This window comes from Podarcis cretensis (assembly GCF_951804945.1).
Source record: "Podarcis cretensis genome assembly, chromosome: 13".
NCBI lineage: Eukaryota > Metazoa > Chordata > Lepidosauria > Squamata > Lacertidae > Podarcis > Podarcis cretensis.
The window spans coordinates 16,533,315-16,558,628 of NC_137182.1; the positions used below are offsets into that span (position 1 = coordinate 16,533,315).

General features: G+C 47.0%; 1 protein-coding gene across 1 annotated transcript in view; it reads right to left on the reverse strand.

The window, feature by feature from the left end:
• The window catches only part of FMNL1 (formin like 1), a 113,163-nt gene that overhangs the window by 34,503 nt on the left and 53,346 nt on the right, over positions 1 to 25,314 (reverse strand). The window contains exons 5-10 of the mRNA XM_079950199.1: positions 20,399 to 20,482; positions 16,644 to 16,781; positions 12,449 to 12,577; positions 11,182 to 11,290; positions 10,027 to 10,103; positions 8,258 to 8,351 (exon numbers count right to left, since the gene is read on the reverse strand). Of these exons, the coding sequence (XP_079806325.1) occupies positions 8,258 to 8,351; positions 10,027 to 10,103; positions 11,182 to 11,290; positions 12,449 to 12,577; positions 16,644 to 16,781; positions 20,399 to 20,482 (631 nt within the window). The remainder of the gene's footprint in view (positions 1 to 8,257; positions 8,352 to 10,026; positions 10,104 to 11,181; positions 11,291 to 12,448; positions 12,578 to 16,643; positions 16,782 to 20,398; positions 20,483 to 25,314) is intronic.

Here is a 25,314-nt window from a genome sequence, read left to right on the forward strand (position 1 = left end):
TGCAACCAAATGCGGTTACCTAGGGTGGCTGCATTACATTGGGGAGGGGGCAGGGGGGCGGTCTTGGTTTTGTTCGGCAGATACACACATTAGTGTAAGGGAGCAAGGAGGAATGGGGGGGGGGGGAATCTACAAGCAGGCCATTGTGTATGACATTAACACAGCCCTGCTTATATATACAAAGCTCTCCCCTTGGCCCAAGATGTTGTTACTCCTCCAGTTACAGCTGATGCAGCCAGTGGTCTCTGAGTAGGGATGGATATTTGATATAGAGGAGGGCAGTAGGGCTGGGGGAAAGAGGAGAGGGTTTCTCCCAGAGGCTGTTGACTCCGTTTCCCTCGCTTCCCACCTGTGACTCTGAACCCTCAACGGGGATGACTGTTTCACCCAAGATAAAATTGCAGCGTTACTAGAGTTTGCTACAAGCACAAGCTGGATACACGGCGGCTGCCTGACTGTCCCAAAGCAATGTCAACATTTAAAAGCACATGCGTTTTTAAAACTTTGCAAAAGAAAGGCGCTTTGGGCAACGCAGCTGATCTCTGCCCGGGAGTGGCCTTGGCTGTTTGTTGAATTTAATCAGGCTGCTTGGGGCTTTGTTTCCATTCTTTTCGCTGTTTACAAACCTGAATGCCGTAAGCTACTTGCGTGGACTAGGCATAGATTTGCCCGCCCACGCACTCTCGCCAGAATGGGGCATGCTCTGGTTATCTCCCGCTTGGACCACTGCAATGTGCTCTACGTGGGGCTACCTTTGAAGGTGACACAGAAACCAGAACTAATCCAGAATGCGGCAGCCAGACTGGTGACTGGGAGCGGCCGCCGAGACCACGTAACACCAGTCCTGAAAGACCTACATCGCCTCCCAGTACATTTCCGAGCACAATTCAAAGTGTTGGTGCTGACCTTTAAAGCCCTAAACGGCCTCAGCCCAGTATACCTGAATGAGCTTCTCCACCGCCATCGTTCAGCCCAGACACTGAGGTCCAGCTCCGAGGGCCTTCTGGCGGTTCCCTCCCTGCAGGAAGTGGGGTTGCAGGGAACCAGGCAGAGGGCCTTTTCGGTAGTGGCACCTGCTCTGTGGAACGCCCTCCCATCAGATGTCAAGGAAATAAACAACTATCTGACTTTCAGAAGACATCTGAAGGCTGATAGGGAAGTTTTTAATGTTTGATGTTTTATCACGTTATTATTGTTGTTGTTGTTGTTGTTGTTGTTAATAATAATAATAATAATAATAATAATAATAATAATATTATTATTTTAGGAGCTGCCCAGAGTGGCTGGGGAAATCCAGCCAGATGGGTGGGGTATAAATATATTATTATTATTATTATTATTATTATTATTATTATTATTATCATCATCATCATCATGAATTTAATCAGATCAACAGATTAATTTCAGATAGCTTACCAAGATATTCCAGCTATGTCAAACTTGAAAACCAAAGTATAGAAGGGTTTGGACTTCAGAGCATCAAGCAATCAGATGGCACATTTGGAGCTTCAGGTATGTAGAAGAAGACCCAAGGAGCAAGTCTGAAATTGCTGGAAGCCTTAAAAGTATGAAGTTGGGGAGGCAGGGACACTTAGGCTATCTGGGAGTGATGAAAATTATGGCCCTCTTCCCTTTTTTTCCTAAGAGATACTTTTAGGGTATTCAGCTTGAACAAAGAGACATCTCACTGTGCCAGTGGCAAAAACCCTGATGTCATCTGGTAAGATAAAAAGCAATAAAAAAAACCTTCAGATGTTTTGCTGGTCCACTGGTGGATGGCCAAGACAACCCACCTGAATTCTGAGATTTCCTCTCAAATGTTAGGCTGCCGGAAAAGTGAGTTGGAGCACTGCCCATTAGATCACACAAGGTTTTTTCCTTGAAAAACTGACAGGATTTAAGTTCCCCTTGCCTGTTTATGTAGGTCTTGGCACTGATATTCTCTCTGCTGACTAATACGTCTTTTCTCTGAAGAACTGGGACAAAGGCTTTTAGGGCCAGGCAGATTGCCCAGAATTCCAGGAGGTTTCATGTTGTACAAAGACATCTTCGGAGGCCAATTGCCCTGAGCAAAGGTTTTCCTGCAATGGGTTGCCCGGCCTTAAAGTCTGGCACTTGCTGACTCAACATCCGGGAGAATCCTGAACATGCATTATTTGTCTTGGGTCACCATTTCAGAGATTTGCACATCTCTAGGGCTGCCTTTCCCGGCCTCGAGTCCCCAGATACTGTGGGACTAGAACTCCCATCATCTCTGACCATTGGCCATGCGGACTAGAGATGGTGTGGGTTGTAGTCTAGCATCCAGCATCTGAAAACCCAAGGTTGGGGGAGGCTATTCTAGGGGGAAGCAAATGTGAGGGCTCAGCAGAGAAGGTATTTGATATTCCAGCATGGATTGCTGCAGGAAGAACTACAACTTACAATGAAAACGAGGGGTTGCCAGACTGGGTTTACTGCATAACTGTAATATGGAAGTGGGGGAGCATTTTCAGGGTGTGTGTGTAGATATCACCGGGCAAGAAAGAGTGCCTTATTCTTTCCCCACCTGCCACTGATTCTCCTACAGCAGATTTTAACAGTGTTTCCCCCTGTAGTTGGTCTCGGAGACTACATGAATTCCGGGCCCAATTCAAAGTGCTGGTTTTGACCTATAAAGCCTTAAATAGCTCAGGACCGCAATAGCTCAAGTACTGCCTCTTTCCATATGAACCTACCCAGACCCTGAGATCATCTTCTGAGGCCCTCCTTCGTGTGCCTCCTCCTTGAGAGGTCCGGAGGGTGGCAACACGAGAACGGGGCCTTCTCTGCAGTGGCTCCCCATCTATAGAATGCTCTCCCCAGGGAAGTTTGCCTGGCGCCTTCATTATACACCTTTAGGCACCAGGTAAAAACGTTCCTTTTTAGCTAGGCCTTTGACTGATCTGATTTATGTCCTATGCCCTTTTAAAATGCTTTTTTTTGGGGGGGGGAGGTGGGCTATTGGGTTGCTGTTTTTCTTTTTATTATGTATTTTGTGGTTTTATATCTTGATTTTATTCTATGAACTGCCCTGAGTTCCCCGGGTATATGGTGGTATATAAATTCAATAAATACCGTAATAATAATAATACATGAAGCTTATCTGCAGAGAAAAATGGAGCAGAGGGGGGTTTGACATGTTGATCCTTCCTTGCAAATGACACACGCAGACTCAAGAGTCCTCCGCACTCACATAAATTGACAGACATGCGTTTACAAAACATCCATTGTCAGTACACTGAACAGTTATGCCTTGAGAGCAAGTACCAAGTTGGCGCGATGGCGGTGGAGGCAATCACATTTTCTCTGAGCTTGTGCCAGGCTATTCTTTCATGTTTGAACGGACTGTCCTTCTGCAAGAGCAACTCTGCACTTACTTATATTTACATGCTCAAGCAGCTCAGAGGTTGTTAAAAAAGAGATTAAAGGAGTTCTGGGCTTTCTACCCTGGAGGAATGGAGAGACACAATGACCTGTGAAGGACTCAAGACAGCCAGGGCAAGGTGTGTGGGCGAGAGAGGGGGGCATCAAAATTTGTCTGTCTGTAGATCAGGGCAGGGCGGGGGGGGGGGGGTGGCGGACTGTAGCCCTCCAGACCTGGTTGAACTTCCATCAGCACCCATCTAGCATGGCCAATGTTGGTCTTTAATATGGAAGTTGGGACCTAATCACTTCATCACACCCAGAGTTTCTCTACTCCTGGTATAATCAGTGCTGGGATATAAAAGCCCAGAGTAAACAATCTCCTATTTCTGGCTATGCAATATTGGGGATGTCGTCTTCAGCTGTAGCTAAGATTTCACTCATACACCCTCCAATAATGGACAGCTGCAGGACAATGAAAGGCTGGGGTAATTTCCCTTTTAGGAGTACACTAAGTTAGGGCAGGCATAATTGCATATTTCAGAGACATCTGCATCTCTGAAAAGAATTACACATCACTTGGGAAGACAGGAAAACTAATGCCAGTGTACTGGAAGAAGCAAAGATCGCCAGTGTCGAAGCAATGATTCTTCAACATCAACTTCGTTGGACTGGTCATGTTGTGCGGATGCCTGATGATCGTCTTCCAAAGGAACTACTCTATTCTGAACTTAAAAATGGAAAGCGTAATGGCAGTGGTCAACAAAAGAGGTTTAAAGACTCTCTCAAGGCAAATCTTAAAAAATGTAGTACAAACATTGACAACTGGGAAACACTGGCCTGCGAGAGCTCCAATTGGAGATCAGCCTTTCCCAAAGGTTTCATGGGCTTTGAAGATGCTCAAACGCAGGACGAAAGGGAGAAACGTGCTAAGAGGAAGGCACGCTTGGCAAACCCTCACCATGATCAACTCCCACGTGGAAACCTATGTTCCCACTGTGGAAGGAGGTATGGATCCAGAACTGGTTTCCACTGTCACTTACGGACTCACTTTTAAAACCGTGTTCATGGAAGACAATCTTACTCGGCTATGAGTGATCAACAAAGGAGAAAGAATTGCATATACAGTGGTACCTCGGGTTACAGACGCTTCAGGTTACAGACTCCGCTAACACAGAAATAGTACCTCAAGTTAAGAACTTTGCTTCAGGATGAGAACATAAATCGCACAGCAGCAGCGGGAGGCCCCATTAGCTAAAGTGGTGCTTCAGGTTAAGAACAGTTTCAGGTTAAGAACGGACCTCCAGAACGAATTAAGTTCTTAACCCAAGGTACCACTGTACAAGCAAAAGTGTCCCTCCTTTTTTCTGAGCTATTTGATATGGGGCAGACACACCATAAAGAGCGCTATCCAGTGGGTAAACAGCTGGTCTTTAATTTATGACTAATTTAATTTTGTATTTTCTGCCACAGATGATGCACACAACCCTGGCCACCCTGCTATTGCGAAGCCTCCGTTTCCAGTCTGTAAAACGGGGGGAAGAGCCACCCACCTACCTCACAAAGGCCTATCCCACAATAATAATTTTTGGTAGCCATCGTTCAGGTTTTTGCCGCAAGGCAAACTTAACACATCTACGCCTCCCCACCCTCCAGGTATCACTACCTCACAGGAGAGAAAACTTAGTGGTGGAATTGACTTGCCAAATGCTAAATGATCAGAGTTAGTGGCCTTAAAACTGCAGAAGTAATGATGCATAAGTCATTTCTGAAAAACTACAGACAATTAAGCCATGCAGGAGAGGAGAGGAAAGGAGGGCAGAGGAGATGGAGGATAATCCCACATATTCAAGCAGAAAGAGAATCTGTGCCCAGGTTTCAACCACCAATACAGGTCCAATTTGTCCAACCATGCCTGAGTGACAGATCAGGCTTGCACCTGTCTGTTTGGCACCTAGGATTCCATTTCCTCCCGTCCAAAAGCTTTGGCACAAGCCAAACTGCACCATGGGCAAATTTTATCCCATGTAACCTAAGCAGACTCTTTGTCAGCTCTCCCTGTGTCAGTTTACAGCAACAGCACGAGCACCAAAGAGGCAAGTTTCCCTTCTATTCCCTACTTATTAACTTAGTTCATCTAAACTTACAAAAGGCTTAATGGGCAGCGTTAAGATAAATTCAACGGTGTAAATAAGTTTTAATGGATGTTATAATGGAATACTGAAAGGCTTAGCTTATATAAAATATGCAGGGATTTATGCTGTGCAAAATGAACCATGGAAAGAGAGGAAGGGAAGTCATTGATATGTTAAGGTTGTTTAAGTGAATATTCTAAAATGTAAAACAGAAATTTAATAAAAACTGTAATAATAAAAAATATACTTACAGAGGCTTTACTAAACTTCACTAAGAGCCAAACTACAGGAAACGCCGTATTTGCATTTAAAGTGCAAGATTTTGCTGTTTTTAATGGAAATTGCATCAGCGCGGGGGCGGGGCAGGGGCGTTTTTGCTGATTATTAGTGGGATCAAAGCAAATATGGAGGAGAGGGGATCTAACCCTATCCCTGAAGAAGAAAATCCCTTTTCTTAAGGTGGAATTTGCATTAGTTCAGTTGGCAGAGCATAAGACTCTCAAATCTCTGGGTTGTGGGTTCGAGGCCCACATTCCTGTACTGCAGGGGGCTGGACTAGATGACCCTCGTGGTCCCCTCCAACTCTGTAATTCTGTGATTCCTCCAATGGCACCAAGAAGGGATTTCCTCTCAAAGTAAATACCACCTTCAAAAAGCATTGGCACAGCAAGAAGAATGGGTTAAAACCCTCTCCATACCTCCTCTGCTGCCATTAATCACTCCTCCCCAGCTGATGCAGTTGGCATTTTTAAAAACGGCACACATTTAACATCACATTTAGCTTGACCCTAAGGAGAAGGCGCTTTCGTTCTTAATGTGCATATACAGAACAGACTACAACACTGTGAGAGAATTCAGCCATCAAAGTTTGAGCAATTGTAAACACACTCTCTCTCTTTCAAAGCCACACTCCTTACTTATGGAAAAATAATGGAAAATGTGACCATTTCAGCTTTATAACAAAGCAAGTGCTTAGCATTCAAGGTCATGTAAGGCTGGTCATGAAATGTTGTGCGGATGCCTGATTATCGTCTTCCAAAGCAACTACAGTGGTACCTGGGGTTACATACGCTTCAGGTTACAGACTCCGTTAACCCAGAAATAGTACCTTGGGTTAAGAACTTTGCTTCAGGATGAGAACAGAAATCGTGCTCTGGTGGCGCAGCAGCAGCAGGAGGCCCCATTAGCTAAAGTGATGCTTCAGGTTAAGAACAGTTTCAGGTTAAGAACGGACCTCTGGAACGAATTAAGTACGTAACCAGAGGTACCACTGTACTCTATTCTGAACTTAAGAATGGAAAGCTTAATGCTGGTGGTCAACAAAAGAGGTTCAAAGACTCTCTCAATCTAAAAAAATGTAGTATAGACACCGACAACTGGGAAACTCTGGCCTGCAAGCGCTCCAATTGGAGATCAGCCTTTACCAAAGCTGTCATGGCTTTGAAGATGCTCAAACTCAGGACGAAAGGGAGAAACGTGCTGAGAGGAAGGCATGCTTTGCAAACCCTCACAGTGATCAACTCCCGCCTGGAAACCTATGTCCCCACCGTGGAAGGAGGTGTGGATCCAGAATTGGCCTCCACAGTCACTTACGGACTCACTGTTAAGACTGTGTTCATGGAAGACAATCTTACTCGGCTACGAGTGATCGCCAAAGAAGAAGAAGAAGGCTGGGTACAAATTGCAGGCAGTAGCAGCAAAGGGATCTAGAATAAAATGGGGCAGGGGGAGCCAGTTTCCATCTGTGATAAGCCACCCCACAACACAGTGTTTGCCCCACATCATTCCGTACATGTTCCCCAAGCTTCTGACTGCTGAGTGAGTCACGCTTTATTCCTGAGCAAAATATGAAAACACAACTAACACTTCTGCCTGAAAGGGTCTACCTTTACAGAAACAAAAGCAAGAACTGCCCACAACCTTTAGAGGAGCTCAAGCGCCACTGTTCATGCACGAGTCACTGTTCTGGGCCTACTTCTTCTGAGGGCAGGCTGCCTTTATGCATTGGGAACGGCTGAATGATCAAATCACACAGAATGAAAACTCAATGCAGGAATTTCTATCCTGTGGGAAAGGCCGACTGGAACGAGGCAAAAGCCTGAGCAGTGAATCGTGCAGAAACCCAGTGGACGTATGTACTTTGGGCTACAGTGGTACCTTGGTTCTCAAACTTAATTCGTTCCAGAAGTTTGTTCCAAAACCAAAGCATTCCAAAACCAAGGTGCGCTTTCCCACAGAAAGTTATGCAAAACTGATCAATCCGTTCCAGACTTTTAAAAACAACCCCTAAAACAGAAATTTAACATGAATTTTACTATCTAACGAGACCGTTGATCCATAAAATGAAAGCAATAAACAATGTACTGCCATCACACAATCAATCAATCAATCAATCAATCAGTAGCTGAACTGGGTTCCTCACAAAAACAAAACAAAAAAGAGCTGCAAAAACCAAAACGCAAAGTAAATAGCAAAAACAGACAGACCTAGCATAACACTCAAAATGGAAGTGTGGCACTCGAATCAGAAACGTAACACTCAAAATGGAGCATGTTTGGCTTCCAAAGAAAGTTCGCAAACCAGAACACTTATGTACTTCTGGGTTTGCAGTGTTTGGGTTCCAAGTTGTTTGAGTAACAAGGCGTTTGAGAACCAAGGTACCACTGTATTTGATTGACTTGCAATCTTGTTGCACGCCAGAAACCAGCACCGTCGAAAGGGTTACGGAGCTTACAAACCTCTTTGAAATTGTCAAATGCAGCCAGGATGATGTCGTGTCCCCCTCGGACCAAGCAGACAGCAGCCAACAGCTCCAGGACAAGAGCTTTAGTCCTGCCAAGAGGAAAGCAGTGAGATGAAGGACTCCCAAGTGGGTCATCGTGCCTGAAAAGGGGCCGAAGGGTGTGATGGATGCAAATGGCTCAAGAGAAACTCCCAAGTGGGGGCAGACAGCTTGTGGGGATGGTGATGGGTTCAAGGGTTGCCATTTCCAGAAACATGAAGCATGGCTGACTAGCTTGAGCCTCCTGGATTAACTTGCTTGGTGGGGACATCTTCTGCGGCAAATTGGTGGGTGGGTCCAGCCTTCTACACAAGGTTTCGGACTATGCTACCTTTCCCTCCCTCTGTCATCCACATGAGGGAAGTGATGGGATTGGGGGCATGTTTTTGGGCTATATAAAGAAAAGCAGGTGGTGAATGGCAAGGGGGTTAGGAGAAACAGCTGACTAGGGAGGAGAGTTAATAGAAAAAGGAACAAGGAAGGCCGCAGGCCGCAACCACAACTGGGAATGTGCGGGACGGACAGTAGGAGAATAGAACTCATGCTACTTTTTGTGGGCATTTCTTGAGCCTTTCAGGGCTCCTTTGGTGGGAAAAGCAGGGATAAGGGACAAGCCAGACACGGCAAACTGCATCTCCCCCATTAAGCAAAGCCTGGGCATTAATAAAGAGGTAAAGGTACCCCTGCCCGTACGGGCCAGTCGTGTCCGACTCTAGGGTTGTGCGCTCATCTCACTTAAGAGGCCGGGAGCCAGCGCTGTCCGGAGACACTTCTAGGTCACGTGGCCAGCGTGACGAAGCTGCTCTGGCGAGCCAGCACCAGCGCAGCACACGGAAACGCCGTTTACCTTCCCGCTATAAAGCGGTACCTATTTATCTACTTGCACTTAGGGGTGCTTTCGAACTGCTAGGTGGGCAGGAGCTGGGACCGAACGATGGGAGCTCACCCCGCCGCGGGGATTCGAACTGCCGACCATACGATCGGCAAGTCCTAGGCACTGAGGTTTTACCCACAGCGCCACCCGCGTCCCTTGGGCATTAATAAGTGCTAATAAAAACGAGGAGTATTTGGCCACACTTTCTGAGGTCAGGCATATACTGTCAAGTGCCATATACTAAGGCATGGGTAGGCAAACTAAGGCCCGGGGGCCGGGGCCGGCCCAATCGCCTTCTAAATCCAGCCCACAGACGGTCCGGGAATCAGCATGTTTTTACATGAGTAGAATGTGTCCTTTTATTTAAAATGCATCTCTGGGTTATTTGTGGAGCATAGGAATTCATTCATTATTATTTTTCAAAATACAGTCCGGCCTCCCACAAGGTCTGAGGGACAGTGGACCGGCCCCCTGCTGAAAAAGTTTGCTGACCCCTGTACTAGGGTATTCACAATTTTTTAAAAATCCTCTTCTTGAATGGGAAAAAATTGTGCTGTCCACACCCTTTCTCAACTCCCCATAGCATACCTTCCATCTTTTTGTGTGTGGGTCCTTTTAAATGCATCCAAACATAAAAAAAACAGTGGGACTCAGTGTACTGTAACATGTGAAGCAATTGTGAAGAGAGTCCAATTCCTTCACTATGAAACATCCTACCTCCTACCTAGGATTTAGAGAACAGGGCATCCCAGTTTGGAAGGCTCCGACCCCTAGATAGGCCTGAGTGCTATGCATCTTTCTTTTCAGAAATGAAGAAACACATGTCTGGAAAAAGAGTTCTGAGTCCTTACCTGGGGTTCTTGTTGTTGAGGCTCAGTGTGATCTCATTGACACAGGCTGGGTGGTTCATCACAAGGCTGAACCCGGACTAAGGGAAAGGTGAGAGAGGATGTTAGCAATCCGAGTTGAGCTAGAGGAAATTGGGGAATGGTGACTGAAGGGAGGGAGAAGAGGGTTCCTCTCATTCCATGGAGGGTCAAGGACTGGATTCTTTCTCAAGCAGGAGCCTTGCCATATGAACATTGGCCATGCCTGTGACTCCCCCCCACCTCCAAATGTTCTCAGTTTGGACCTGAAGGAGCGTCTCCACCATTCAGCCCGGACACTAAGGTCCAGCTCCGAGAGAAGTGAAGTTACAGGGAACCAGGCAGAGGGCCTTCTCAGTAGTGGCACCCCTCCTGTGGAACGCCCTCCAGTCAGATGTCAAGGAAATAGACAACTATTTGACTTTTAGAAGACATCTGAAAGCAGCCCTGTTTAGAGAAGTTTTTAATGTTTGAAGTTTTATCATGTTTTTAATATTCTGTTGGGAGCCGCCCAGAGTGGCTGAGGAAACCCAGGCAGATGGGCAGGGTATAAATAATAAATTTTATTATTATTATAAAGGTAAAGGGACCCCTGACCATTAGGTCCAGTCGTGACCGACTCTGGGGTTGCGGCGCTCATCTCGCTTTATTGGCCGAGGGACCTGGCTTACAGCTTCCGGGTCATGTGGCCAGCATGACTAAGCCGCTTCTGGCAAACCAGAGCAGCGCACGGAAACACCATTTACCTTCCCGCCAGAGCGGTACCTATTTATCTACTTGCACTTGGACGTGCTTTCAAACTGCTAGGTTGGCAGGAGCAGGGACCGAGCAACGGGAGCTCACCCTGTCGTGGGGATTCGAACCGCCGACCTTCTGATCGGCAAGTCCTAGGCCCTGTGTGGTTTAACCCACAGCGCCACCCGCCTCCCTATTATTATTATTATTATATGGACACCATAATAGGCTGGACACCATACTTTGGGGATTTTTTGGCAGAGAGTTGCAGGGAGCATGGCTCCAGATATATATTTTCATCCCACTTTCATCTCCGGTCCAAAGGTTTTTGCATCATTTCAAGAATCTGCAAAAACCCATTTCTGTGGGCACAAACCTCCCCAACGTCCCATCGCCCGCGGTCACCTGGTAATTCATGATGGCACGGAGGCACATGATGCAGACGTGGACATCGTCCTTCTGGCTGACAATGCGCGAGTTCCTCAGCGCCTTCCTGCTGTGTGCCAGATTGAGTCTGAGGTAGGGAAAAATGGAAGGAGGGAGGAAAGGGGGAAGGAAATAGCTGCATGAGAAAGGATGTTGGATATCACCCGGCAGTCAAGTCCAACAGCATAAAGAGAAGCACGGGAGCAAGGGCCCGAGGAGCAGGAAATTGAGGAGAGGGCAGGGGAGAGGATTAGGCTGGGCAGCAGGATTGCAGTATGAGAACCCTTTGGGTCTCGGGTCACGAGTTCAAATGCTGAACAGGAGATGCCACTCCCAATGAAAAACAAACTCTCTCTAGTCTGCTTTTCAGGACACCACTGTCTTTAGTGAAAAGGCCACAGGGATCTCAGCAGGCCATGGGAAGGTGAGCTCCAGATTATGCTTAAAATACTAAGGAAATATAATACTCCATGATAAGCTATTAACATGGTTATGGGTGCAGCGGAATATGGAATGCGGCAACTTTTGGGGGCCCATCCTATTTTTGTTATTTTAAGTTGTTTTATGTTATTTTTTAACGGTGCGTTATAAATTGCCATAGCCCACCCTGGGAACTCAGAGTGAAGGGCAGGTAATAAAATAATAATGGCAATAATGATACTTGTGCCAAACGTAGTAGCAGTTGCTCTTCAGATCCTGAAGATCTGAGTTTCTCAGTCTCAAAGTTCCTAGACCTCAATGTGGAAAATAAAGCCGAAACACACATTAAACCTTTAAAAAGCTGGCGGTGGCGATGTCTCAAGGGGGTTTCAGAGGCCTGACCTGGTCCCTCCCCTATCTCTGTTCCACATCCCCTTCCCACCCCTTCCGTACAACAGCTCCAATTCCCTGCACACAACAATGAAAACTAGAGCCAAAAGCAACAGTAGCAGCAACAACAACAGCAAAGCAAACAATGCCGGAACGTGGTTGTGCAACCGACAAAAATAAAAGCATGCAACTATCTGCAGGTGTTTACAAAATGCATTCCAGTTACAGAGCTTTTTTTTTTTTTTTAAATGGGATTTTACAAAATGGCCTCCCTGCTTCGAGGGCTCCTAAAGTTCGGTATCCGAGACTGCCTGCCAAAATGAACACACAAGCTTAGGAGGGGGGGGGGGAGAACATGCCCTTGGCCTAGACGAGCCTATGGCCTCCGGCCGCATTCGCAGGGGACGTTTCTGGTTAGGTTTGGGGAGAGGCTCACCGCGGTGAGTAGGAGTTGAGAGGAGGCCTGGGCTTAGAGTCCTGCTCGCTCCCGGGGGCGCTGGAGGAGGGGATGCTTGGGTGGACTTGCTGAAAGAATGTTTGGATCTGCTGGTTCAAATGGCAACACCTGAAGGAGGTGGAAGATTGCAATCCTGCAGGACAGGAGGGAAAAATAGGACGCTTCAGGTGGACGCTTCCCCCCCACCCCCATTGCCACCCCCCCCCAACCTCAGGGGGGAAAGTGGCCCTCGTGGAACCACAGGGGAAGACTTCGCTGTGGCTGGAAAAACACCAACCTGTTTCAGCAAACATAGCAAGTAATTGTGGCTCGTCGCTGCCCACCTGCCCAACAGAATATTGTTCCCTGTGATGTGTTCCTAAAATGAAGTTTCCTAGGATCGGAGGCCCTGTCCGCACTAGGCATTTAAAACACTATTATACAGGGTGATTCATAATAAAGTACAGTCATACCTCGGGTTGAAGTACCTTCAGGTTGAATGTTTTCGGGTTGTGCTCCACGGCGACCCAGAAGTAACGAAGCATGTTACTTCCGGGTTTCGCCGCTCGCGCATGCGCAGACGCTCAAAATGACGTCACGAGCATGCGTGGAAGCGGCAAATCGCGACCCGCACACATGCAGATGTGCAGACGCGGGTTGCATTCACTTCAGGATGTGAACGGGGCTCCGGAACGGATCCCATTCGCATCCAGAGGTACCACTGTATAGTTTCCAGATGCTGTAAGACAATAACAGGCGACGACAAGGACCACAACTGCAAACTGTGAGGTAGATGTACTCATAAAGTTTGTGTTCCGCTACTGAGGCAAGCGACATAGGCAATAGCGTGTGTGTCACGTGGCTTGTCAGGCAAAATGGCTGCGTCTGCAGTGGAGAAGGCGTTTTGTGTTCTTGAATTGAGCAAAACGGAATCTGTAACTGTGATCGTGATTCGGGGGGGGGGGACACCTCCAAGCAGAAAATATATCTACGAGTGGCATTAAAAAATTGAAACTATGGGCTGTTTGTACAAACTTAGAAGTCCTGGACGACCATGTGTATCGGAAGAAGTCGTTGATAGTGTTTGCACCGCCATTCAACGAAGCCCAGGAAAATCAACGCATAGGGTGAGTCACGTTTGGGCAGAAATGGACTGCCGGTTTGACATGTATGTGTGACAAAGGGTGCACACACAGAACATCTGTGACTGTTTCTAAAAAAAACTTTAAATATTCCCCTACAACTCTGTTACAGGAAACGTAAGATATATTACATTCTTTTTTTATAGTGTGTTGAAACTGTATACTTCATTATGAATAACCCTGTACAGTGGAACCTCGGTTTTTGAACGCAATCCATTCCGGAAGACCGTTCGACTTCCGAAACATTCAAAAACCGAAAACTGAAAGCAGAAGCCTCAATACAGTAGGGAAACTCAAAACAGAAGCTGCATGTTCAGCTTCCGGAAAGTGGAGCAGTTAGTTCTGGGTTTTCGGCGTTCGGGAGCCGAAACGTACGACAACAGAGGCGTTCAAGAACCAGGGTTCCACTGTACCGGTTTAACCTTCATTGCTTCCCCCAAAGAATCCTGGGAAATGTAGTTGGCTAAGGATGCTGCTGAGAGGTGTTAGGATGCCTCTCTATTGCCCGCCACAGAACTATAATTCATAGGCAGCGGTTTAACAATCCATCTGCCCAGGGAACTCTGGGGAATGTAGTTCTGCGAGGGGAACAGGGGGTCTCTTAAAACACTCTCCGTACCCTTAACTAACCACAGCTCCCAGTATTCTGTGAAATTGTTAAAGCAGTCTAACGGGGCTTTAAATGTATGGCACAGATTATGGCCAGAGAGTTTGACCTCAGGGGCCTTCTAACTCAATAGGCTGCCGATGTAGAAAATTTGTAGCTAGAGCTTTCCCGATAAATAGCCATAGGAACTTAAGAAGATCCTGCTGGATCAGGCCCATGGCCCATGTGGTCCAGCATCCTCTTCAAGTGGCAGCTAATCAGATGCTTATCGGAAGCCCGCAAGCAAAACCTGAGCGCAAGAGCACTCTCCTCTTCTGCTGTTTCCAGAAAGTGGTATTCGGGAGCCTACTTCCTCTGACTGTGGTGACAGAGCACATCCACTGTGGCTAGAAGCCACCGATACTCTCCACGCATTTGTCTTATCCTTTTTCAAAGCCGCCCAGCCTCTGCTTCCTACAGGGCAGGAACTCTTTCCTCTGTGGGTTGTCAGGCAGCAAACAGGCCCAAGGATGGAAAACCTTTCCTTGCAGGGCAGCGGCAGCCCCCTTAGGCCAGTCATTTCTAGCTGTTCTGAGAGCCACCCAAACTAAGTTGCTTCACATTAAGGCCCTTAAACCACAGAAAACAGACTTCTGTTACTCAGAAGGGCTGACTTTCACTCAGGTCTATTTGCATTTTGTTGCTGCACTTAGCAAACGGAGCTCTGAGGCCTAAGGCCTCATCCTCTTCTGACCCCAGAGAAAAAGAGCATCCATTTTGTTTTATTCTCTTTAGTGGAAGTAGAATAAAACGGCCTCTTCTTTTACCAACGCAGGGGGAAAACACTCAGGCACCCTCAGTGCACACCTAAGAAATACAACCGCTAGCGCAGAGATAGTAACTGATGCCTCAATTTATTATTTGCCTCTTTTTTCATTTTTTAAAAACACCAGGATGGCGGCAGGGGGCAGAGCAAGTCTTCCTTCCCGACACATGGTTCAGTGGGCCCCTGCCTTTCTTGGCGTCCATCTTTTCAATCTTAAAAAGCTCAGACTACAAGCAAAGCCGAGCGAGCCCCTCTCCCCGCCTCCCTGCCCCTGAGGGTCCCTAGGCTGGGTACCTACCGTGAGCCGTCGTCCCAAGGGGAGCGTGCAAAAGAAGCACGGGGTTAGAACAAGGGGAAAGAGGGAAAGAGGGAAAGAGGAAAGGCAGAGACAGGAAAATGCAAGAGCAAGAAAAGGAAACCAGAACCTGCCATTTGTTAGGCCACAAAAACCATCCGAGGCTACTCATCAATAATCATCAAACTACTCTTAGGGTAGTTTACTTCTAAGATGGTAATAGGTTGGGAGAGCTTAGAAATTGGGTGGTCGGTTAACTTGCCTGATGGTTGTGGAAACTTTGTAGGATTGAGGGTTAATATTCTGGGCTCATTGAGGGTGGGTGGGTGTGGGTGTGTTTGCAGGCCCACAGCTTGGTCAGTTTATGACACTAAATTAAAACTCAGCCCCTGGCTGGTAATATATGTGCATGAACATATGGCGTGTGGGGAGTGTCACCCATGCAAACCAGCGGTTTCTTTCCATGCGCAACTGCTTGCATGTTGAGGAGGCACATGGCTTTTCAACATTGTGGAAACCTGCAATCTCATGCTCCAGGGTCTCTGTATAAGAACTCCTAAACTAGCCCAAACTATGGCGGAAACGGGAAACAGAACATAACTGAAGCACCAGTTGCAAGCTTTTCTTCATTTTTCTCCCTATTTCCTTATTTAACTGAAGGAAACTTTCGTTCCCCACCACCACCACCCCAATTGAAGCAATTTGGATGCTAAATACCTCCAATATTTTTAGATGGAGATTTCCAGATGTCAGCTGAACATCTGGCTGAGAATATGGAAGTACCCTTGTATAGGCAAGCCCTCTCTACCTTAAGCCATCAGGCTTGCCTGAGGTACCCCTTCTTCAAAACTCAGTCCTTTCATTTTGCCACGTTTTGCCCAAGTCCATATCATAGTCTGAAGACCCATGGGGCTACCACCTTGCTGGAGCTAAGCAGCTCTAGGTCTGGTTGGTGCTTGGATTGGAGACCACCTTGGGACCTGCAGGTACACTACCTCAGGTCCCACGATGGGAGAAAGGGGAGATATCAATTGAAGAAAAGAAATGCAGAGCAGCCGATCTGCTGCTGCAATGAAAACAGCTCCCCCGCCCTTCAACTTTTCATTTTGCAGACAATGCTCTCCAAAAAAGAAACTTCACATTGGTGAAACGAGAGAGCAGTTTCCAACTTGGTGTTTGCTGGGTTGGTGCGCTTTCCCTTTTGAGACGTCTCACTTAACCGTAGCTTCAAGTGAGGTGGGCAAGAGAATAAGTGTGAAACTGCCTCTTCTCCTGGCGCCACAATCTGTGTCCCAAGATACGGGGGAAGCAGTTCAAGAAGAGCTTGCCAGTGTCCGTTCTGTTACCTGACAGTCAGGTGCCTCGCTTTGGAGGAGCCCTGCGTAGGGGAGTTGCTGCTTCTGCTGAGGTCCTCCATAGATCTGTCCAGGGCCTTCCCCTTGTCGGACCCAGGGCTCCCATTGTCAGTGCTGTCCATATCATACCTGGAGCCACACATATAAAAACGGGTGTGCGTCAGCAGGTGGGCGGAAGGAGATTTGCCAAGCTGGTGACACTGGAACCGAGGCATCGAAGCAGGGCTGCCGCTAGGAGCACGTCTGCACTGCAAACTGAACTAGGTCTAGAACTATCCAATGTCTCTTGAACTCGGGTCTCCGGCTGTTGTTGGACTACAACTCCCATCCTCCCTAGCTAGCAGGACCAGTGGTCAGGGATGAAGGGGGTTGTAGTCTAACAACAGCCGAAGACCCGCGTTTGAGAAGCACTGAGTTTTAAGCATTTAATTTCCGCACTTCCCCCGTTCCCTTTTCCTGCAGGTTTCACGAATTGGCTTTCAAACTCTTATCTTCCTATCCAACAGAGTGGAAGTGAAGTTGCTCTCCATGGTGCTGATGCAGTTCCATTATGACTACACAGTTGTACCTTTGTTCTCAAATGCCAAAAACCTGGAAGTGTTCCAGTTTTCGAACGTTTGTCGGAAGCTGAATGTCTGATGTGTCTGTTGGCTATTGTTTCCAGGGCACCTGCACCAATCAGAAGCTGTGCCTTGGTTTTCAAACATTTCAGAAGTCAAACGGATTAAGTGTGGCGCTTTTGTTTTTGCAATTTATTTTGCGTTTTTGTTTTTGAAGCTCTTTTTTTGTTTTGTTTTTGTGACCCAGTTCAGCTTTCATTTTATGGATCAATGGTCTCGTTAGATAGTAAAATTCATGATAAATCACTGTTTTAGGGGTTGTTTTTAAAAGTCTGGAACGGCTTGATCCGTTTTGCACTACTTTCTATGGGAAAGCGCGCCTTGGTTTTGGAACGGACTTCTGGAACCGATTAAGTTTGAGAGCCAAGGTACCACTGTAGTTAGCAACACTGGAAGCTGCCTTAAGCAGAGTCAGACCCATTGGCACATTTGGCTAAGTACTGTCCAAACTGCCTGTCAGTTGCCCTCTGGGGTTTCTGGCCCTATTATCTCCCAGCCTTACCCGGAGATGACGAGAACTGAACCTTGTCTGCAAGAAGGATGCTTTGCCACAGAGCCTACAGCCCTCCCCCAAAGAGTATGGGATTTCTATTCAACTGCCTTCATGGACTTTGGCCGCTCTTAAAATGGAAAGCTTTGCTAGTCACAGTTAAGCCACTTCCGAGCTAGGGAGGAGATGGGGTTGCAGGCTTCACGCCCCTCCCCACACTCGTGGGGGCTGGCTTCAGCCCCCCGCGATACTAGGGAATCCTCAGGGGGCGAGGCCTCACCTTCCTTAGGTCTGGCGCGGCAGAGGGTCTCCCTCTTTTCCGCGCAGCAGCTGACCAGGTTTTCCCTCCCCTCCCACCCGTTAGGCTAGGCTCTCTGACGTTGCTATGGACTTTGGTTGGTCGCCGTCAAGGGGCCTGGTAGGAATTTTTCCAATTGGCAGATTGGCACCAGCCACTTGGTTTTCGCCTACCTCGTAGCAAACCATCACAACTCCATGGTATTGGCGATGAGGCATTGGTGGGGGTACAGTTGTATTGTTATGCAGATGAAGGGGGAGGAGGTGCCATCGCCTTCCCCCAAATCAAAGGGTAGTCCGGTAAAGGATTCCGGGGGGCGTGGCCTTGTCCTAAGCCTATGGAGGTGTGGGCCCATGGCACGCCCCTGCGCAGTGACCCCAGGGGGAGGTCCTAGTTGACATACCTCAGCAGGACTCCCCCCTACTGGTGGTTAACCCTCACCGGCCTTCAAGCATGCAGGCTGAAGCCGGTTAGTTGTTAGGACCAATACCTAAGCCAATACTGCTCAATTCCTGTAATCAATAAAGTTGTGGCCTAATTTGACCCATTAACTCGAATTCTTGTGTCTCGTGTCTTTATTTCTGGGGGGAGGCGGGAACTAGCCACGCAACACAGAAAACTTGTTAAATGTGCAGGTGGCGTTTGCTTGCTGTCCCTGACTAGCAGAAGCAGAGTTAATTATGCAAAACAAGCAGGTATAAATGCTTAATTTGAGCAGAATGCTACCTCTCTGTGGAATAGCCTATTTGCCAAGAAGAAGCGACTCAGGAAGGGAGTTCTTGTTAGACTGAGGGCTGTTTGTTAGTCCCTCGTTCCGCTTGAGGACAGGAGAGCGTGAAGGAATTATTGACTGGGTTACGTCAAATCTCTTCCAGTTCAGGAATGATTCCTCAATAAAGTTATCAACGAGTGAAGCGTAACTGGTGCTCTGACCAAAACTCAGGGGTTATTTCAAAGACACGGGGAAAGGAGAGAATAAGGAAGAAAACACGGGTTAGATTTCACAGAGCAGAGCTCCTTTCCCTTTAAGAGGACAGCTTAGCACCCAACGCCATATATAAAGTAAAGCTTACAGCCGAAGAATTGTGAAAATTAGTTCGGCGAGGCCCTAGCGGAGTTTAAGACTTTTTCAAAAAGCACGCCTGTCTCACTAAGCTACGTAGCAAACCACTTTGGTAACTGAGGGGAGTTTCAAATCAGTTTGCAATACAGTGGTGCCTCGCAAGACGAAAAGAATCCGTTCCGCGAGTCTCTTCGTCTTGCGGTTTTTTCGTCTTGTGAAGCAAGCCCATTAGCGGCTTAGCGGATTAGCGCTATTAGCGGCTTAGGGGCTTGGCGGATCAGCTGATAAGCCGCTTAGCGGATCAGCTAATAAGCGGCTTAGCGGCTTAGAAAAAGGGGGGGAGGGAAAAAACCCGCAGGAACTCGCAAGACATTTTCGTCTTGCGAAGCAAGCCCATAGGAAATTTGTTTTGCGAAGCACCTCCAAAACAGAAAACCCTTTCGTCTAGCGGGTTTTCCGTCTTGCGAGGCATTCGTCTTGCGGGGCCCCACTGTATGTCAAGGGGGTGTCTGCTGGCCCCAGGACAAAAACATAACTCTGATGAGTGCAACCTCTTGGTAGAAAAGCAGCAATTTCCATCCCAGCCTACACATGCCCTATTGGATCAGTGATTGGTGTTCTCTGCTGGACTGGGGCTCACAATAATGCTAGAAGCTTCACCTGGGATAGCAGCCTCACCCTCAATTCCCGATGATCAGGTTGTGAGTGGAACCACTGATATAGTCAAAAGCCATGGACAAGAGGGAAGAATCAACAGCAGGGGTCAGCAAACTTTTTCAGCAGAGGGCTGGTCCACTGTCCCTCAGACCTTGTGGGGGGCCGGACTATATTGGGGGGGGGATGAACGAATTCCTATGCCCCACAAATAACCCAGAGATGCATTTTAAATAAAAGGACACATTCTACTCATGTAAAAACACGCTAATTCCTGGACCGTCTGTGGACCAGATTGAGAAGGTGATTGGGCTGGATCTGGCCCCCAGGCCTTAGGTTGCCTACCCATGATCAACAAGCTTGAGGGAACATTGACGTTTGCAGAAACGTGGAGAAAAATAAATAGGGGAGTGGGTGGCAGGAAAACGCCCCTAAACATCCCAATGGGGTTTGGGCATGCTCACATATATAACTATGGGTTGATTTGTGGAGGCAGAGTGAGCCGAGTTTTCTGGGACAATGGAATTGTGGGAACAATCCACACTGCACTGTTTTGTTGCAGGCCCCACTAGGATCCTGACTTAACCATCACTTCCCCACCAAGCTGTGGCAGCAACTTACGTGACAGAGCACTGGGCAAAGGCGAGGTAGTCCACCAACACATCAAGTCCTTTGTTTTCTTCATTCAGGAATTCCTGGACCCAGCTAAAGGAGGGGGAGAGGAAGAAAATGCAGAATTTTTTCTCACTAGAATAAAACATGGGAAGAGTATCCTACTGCTCTTTCCCCAACATTTGAGATCTGCCTCATCTTTCTCCAGAATCCCTTGCTGGTATTTTCTCCTGCTTCTTTCTAGACAGAGATAGACGTCTCTATCTTTTAAAACAACAACTGCTGATTAATATATTATTAATCCTTTTACAGCCCGTTTCAATGTACTCAAGTGCTCTAGGCTCCTTCTCTCACCGATTCCTGCAATCCTTCAAATCCTGCTATTAAGGTTGCAATTAAGGGAGGCTTTCTTTTGAGTAGACACCGGATAGGGTTTGTATTATCATCCCATTTTCCAGATGGGAACTAAGACTGAGAGTCAATTCAGACATTCAGGGGGAAAAACATACTCTACAGTCATTCGGAGGCCGTATCACTTTAAAACCAAGATTTTCACATGCTTGGCTGCTCCCTCATAACAAAAGCTCTCCTTTTTTACATGGGTTAACTAGCGGGCCACTGAGAATGTTAATCTAGACACTTGAATCTCTCTCCCTTTCAGTGATCTGTGAGCCAGAAGAGCATCCAAACATTCTCACCTTCATTTTGTGCTCTGTAGGGACTATATTACACCAGAGAATTCTGGGAACTGCAATTTAAAAATTGCTGGGAATGGTAACTCTGCGAGGAATGAACTACAGTGCCCAGCATTCTTTGAGGGAAAGAACACACTTCAAATGTGCTTTAAAAGCAGAGTGTGCATGCACTCTTAGCTATCTGCCTGTGGTGAGTAAGAAATGCCTCTATTTATTGTTTATACATACATGCATAATTTAATTTTATTTGTACGCTACCTTTCCACAGTTCAAAGTATGCTCAAGGTGGCTTACAACATGGAAAAAAAATACACAACTGCAACATAACAAAAGTAGGCTTGCGTAATAAATAGAACACCAAAATATGCAACCTATTTCCACATAAATCACAATTGTCTAAAATAAAAGCACACAAAACCACCACCAACAACAGTAACAACACCCCAACCCCAATTTATGACTACGTTTATCACGTTGAAGGGACGCGGGTGGCGCTGTGGGTTAAACCACAGAGCCTAGGGCTTGCCGATCAGAAGGTCGGCGGTTCAAACCCCCGCGACCTCCCGTTGCTTGGTCCCTGCTCCTGCCAACCTAGCAGTTCGAAAGCACGTCAAAGTGCAAATAGATAAATAGGTACCGCTCTGGCGGGAAGGTAAACGTTGTTTCTGTGAGCTGCTCTGGTTCGCCAGAAGCAGCTTAGTCATGCCGGCTCCCTCGGCCTATAGAACGAGATGAGTGCCACAACCCCAGAGTCAGTCACGACTGGACCTAATAATCAGGGGTCCCTTTACCTTATCATGTTGATAATGATAATGATGAGAATTTTATTATTTATACCCCAGCCATCTGGCTGGGTTTCCCTAGCCACTCTGGGTGGCTTACAACACATAAAAAAATGTTGTAATTGTGATTTTTTTCCAGGTTGGAAGCCACTTTGAGCATGGATTGAACTATGAAATGGTGGCATGCAAATATAATTTTGTGTGTGTGTGTGTGTGTGTGTGTGTGTGTGTGTGTGACCATGCTGACTGGTATGCTTTTTCATTTTGTACTACTGTCTGGTATTTTTACAAGCACACGGGAAAGTGGCTGAAAATTCATTTTCTCCCCAGGACATTTAGCCACACAGGAGCACATTTAGAGTGGTTACAAACATAAAGTTTGGAGATTTGGGGATAAGTTCTATTAAGGGATGTCAAAAGCACCTCCGTGCAAAAGTGAAAATTAAACAGATCCCCACAGAAAAATCGCATATGCAGTTGAAAAGGCTGCGTTCAACATATAACATTTCTACCTGGAGGTGTTCAAATGATTACTCAAAAACAAATCCACCCATATGAGCTTCAAATTACAGTCGTACCTTGGATCCTTAATGCCTTGCAAGTCGAACGTTTTGGCTCCTGAACGCCACAAACCCAGAAGTGAGTGTTCCGGTTTGCAAACGTTCTTTGGAACCTGAACGTCCAACACGGCTTCTGATTGGCTGCAGAAGCTTCCTGCGGCCAATCGGAAGCTGCGGCTTGGTTTCTGAGCATTTTGGAAGTCGAACAGACTTCTGGAACAGATTCCGTTCGACTTCCAAGGTACCAATGCATATGTTGACAATGGCTTCATCAGCAAGTGTCCCCCATGTTAAAAACAACAGCAACACAGTGACTGTAACCAATCGTAAGTCAGTGGCTGATGAAGGAATTTCAACGCAGATCTTCCAGGGTTAGGAATTTTCACATGGGCAGCTAGGAATACCCAACAAGAGATTAGTATTTGTCATTTGTAAATGGTCTCAACGTGGGACAGAAAACAAAAGATAAATAGGTAAAATCATGACGTACATTTTGGCCAATGTAGGTAGCGCCTGAATATTACTGACATGCAACAAATGCAAAAAATAAATAGATGAATGCAACCATCAGACGTGGAAATGGCCTGGCAGCCTTTTCACAGGCCTGCAATGCACCTACTGGCACTCCTTCCTGATATACAATTTGCTCCTTTGTACTCCATCAGGCCCAATAATACATTTTGTCACAAAACGCTGACACGACTTGTGCATGCTGGCTCCCACTGTTCCCTTTTATTTTCTGACTGCTTGGCAGGCAATCAATCCAGAGAGATAAATGCTTCCCCATCTAAGCTGTTAATTAGCCGGCATACATCACTGTCGTTAATGGTGTCGGCTGCTGCCTCCGACATGCTGGGGTCACCTTCTCTGCTACCCCCCAGGTTGCTTGAGTAGTTCGAGTTAAAGGGGGTGCTGGACTGGAGGGAGAGGGGTCGCATAGCTCAGTTACTGACAAATGAGGCAGGGCCGTTAAACAACCTAAGCCGCTCCGACATTTATGTTCACATGAACAACTAAACGTTTAGCATCTCATTAACAAACTCTTAATGTGCTTCCGATTCTCGACCTGATGGAGGGGACCGGCGGCTGCGTTCACACGGTACCTTTATAGCACTTTCTCGCCCTCAAAAAATTAGGGTCGTTGTAGTTTACCCCTTGCCGTGTTACAATTCCTAGCCACCCTTTAAAAACGTGTTGTTTGTTCAGTCGTCTTAGTTGACTCCTTGGCAGGTTTTGACTAAACATTCACAAACTTTTTATTGACAATAATCAGCTAAACAGTTTGAGGGTCTATATAACTTTGTAACATGCAGAAAACAGCAGTCTCAGAGAAACCAAAGACTGGAACTGAGGGAAGTCGGGGGGTGGGGGTGGGTGGGTTTTGTGTGGGAGGGTGGGGGGAGGGAGGAAAAATGGAGGGGAAACAAGGATGATATGTTTTTGGATAATATGTTTTGTTTTAATTTTGAATAAAAAAAACTTTTAAAAATAAAAACAAAAACGTGTTGTTTATTCAGTAGCCTTAGTTGCTTTTGACTCTCCATGACCCCATGAACCAGAGCATCCCTTGGAAATTCTCACTTTCTTCTCAAAGCTTCTCCTTTTTTTTATCTCCATGGAGTTTTCTTGGCAAAATACTGGAGTGGTTTGCCAGTTCCTTCTTCAGGCGGATCACATTTAGTCTAAACTCTCGGCTATGACCTGTCCATCTTGGGTGGCCCTGCACAGCATAGCTCAGAGCTTCTTGGAGTGATTCAGGCCCCTTCGCCATGACAAGGCAGTGATCCACAAAGAGGCTTTAAAAACTACAGTGCCCAGAATTCTTTGAGGGGGGTGGGGAATGAGCTTTGAGTGTGCCTACCAGTAAGATGGGGGTGCTGCCTGTCTGGCTTCTAGTGGGAAAGAGTTTGGCCCACAATACTGAATCTGTGAGTTTTTGTTGACATAGAGTCATGCATCTTGTCCACAGGAGACCAGTAGTGCTCCTCAGTATGATCAGTTTGGGGTCTGCAGGATAAGGTATTGGGGTGTTGTGCGCTGGTAAAGTAAAAGGACCCCTAACCATGAGGTCCAGTCGTGACCGACTCTGGGGTTGCGGCACTCATCTCACTTTATTGGCCAAAGGAGCCGGCGTACAGCTTCCGGGTCATGTGGCCAGCATGACTAAGCCGCTTCTGGAGAACCAGAGCAGCACACGGAAACACCGTTTACCTTCCCACCGGAGCAGTACCTATTTATCTACTTGCACTTTGACGTGCTTTCGAACTGCTAGGTTGGCAGGAGCAGGGACCGAGCAACGGGAGCTCACCCCGTCACGGGGATTCGAACCACTGACCTTCTGATCGGCAAGTTCTAGGCTCTGTGGTTTAACCCACAGCGTACAAAAACCTTAAACCTGACCTGGCAATTCTTCCCTCTCTTTGGTTGTAAGGGCTCATAGACCCTGAGAGTCATCTAGTCCAACCCCCTGCAGTTCAGGAATCCTGCCCACAGCTGTCCCTGAGTCGGCTTGAACCAACCAGCAACCAACCAACCTTTGTGTTGTGTTGTGCATTGCCTTATTGAGCTAGTATTAGTAGTAGTAGTAGTAGTAGTAGAAGAAGAAGAAGAAGAAGAGGAGGAGGAGTTTGGATTTGATATCCCGCTTTATCACTACTGTAAGGAGTTTCAAAGCTGCTAACAATCTCCTTTCTCTTCCTCCCCTACAATAGACACTCTGTGAGGTGAGTGGGGCTGAGAGACTTCGGAGAAGTGTGACTAGCCAAGGTCACCCAGCAGCTGCATGTGGAGGAGCAGGGAAGCGACCCCGGTTCACCAGATTACGAGTCCACCGCTCTTAACCACTACACCAAGGCAGGCTAGAAGCTGGATTGAATCAAGAATAATGA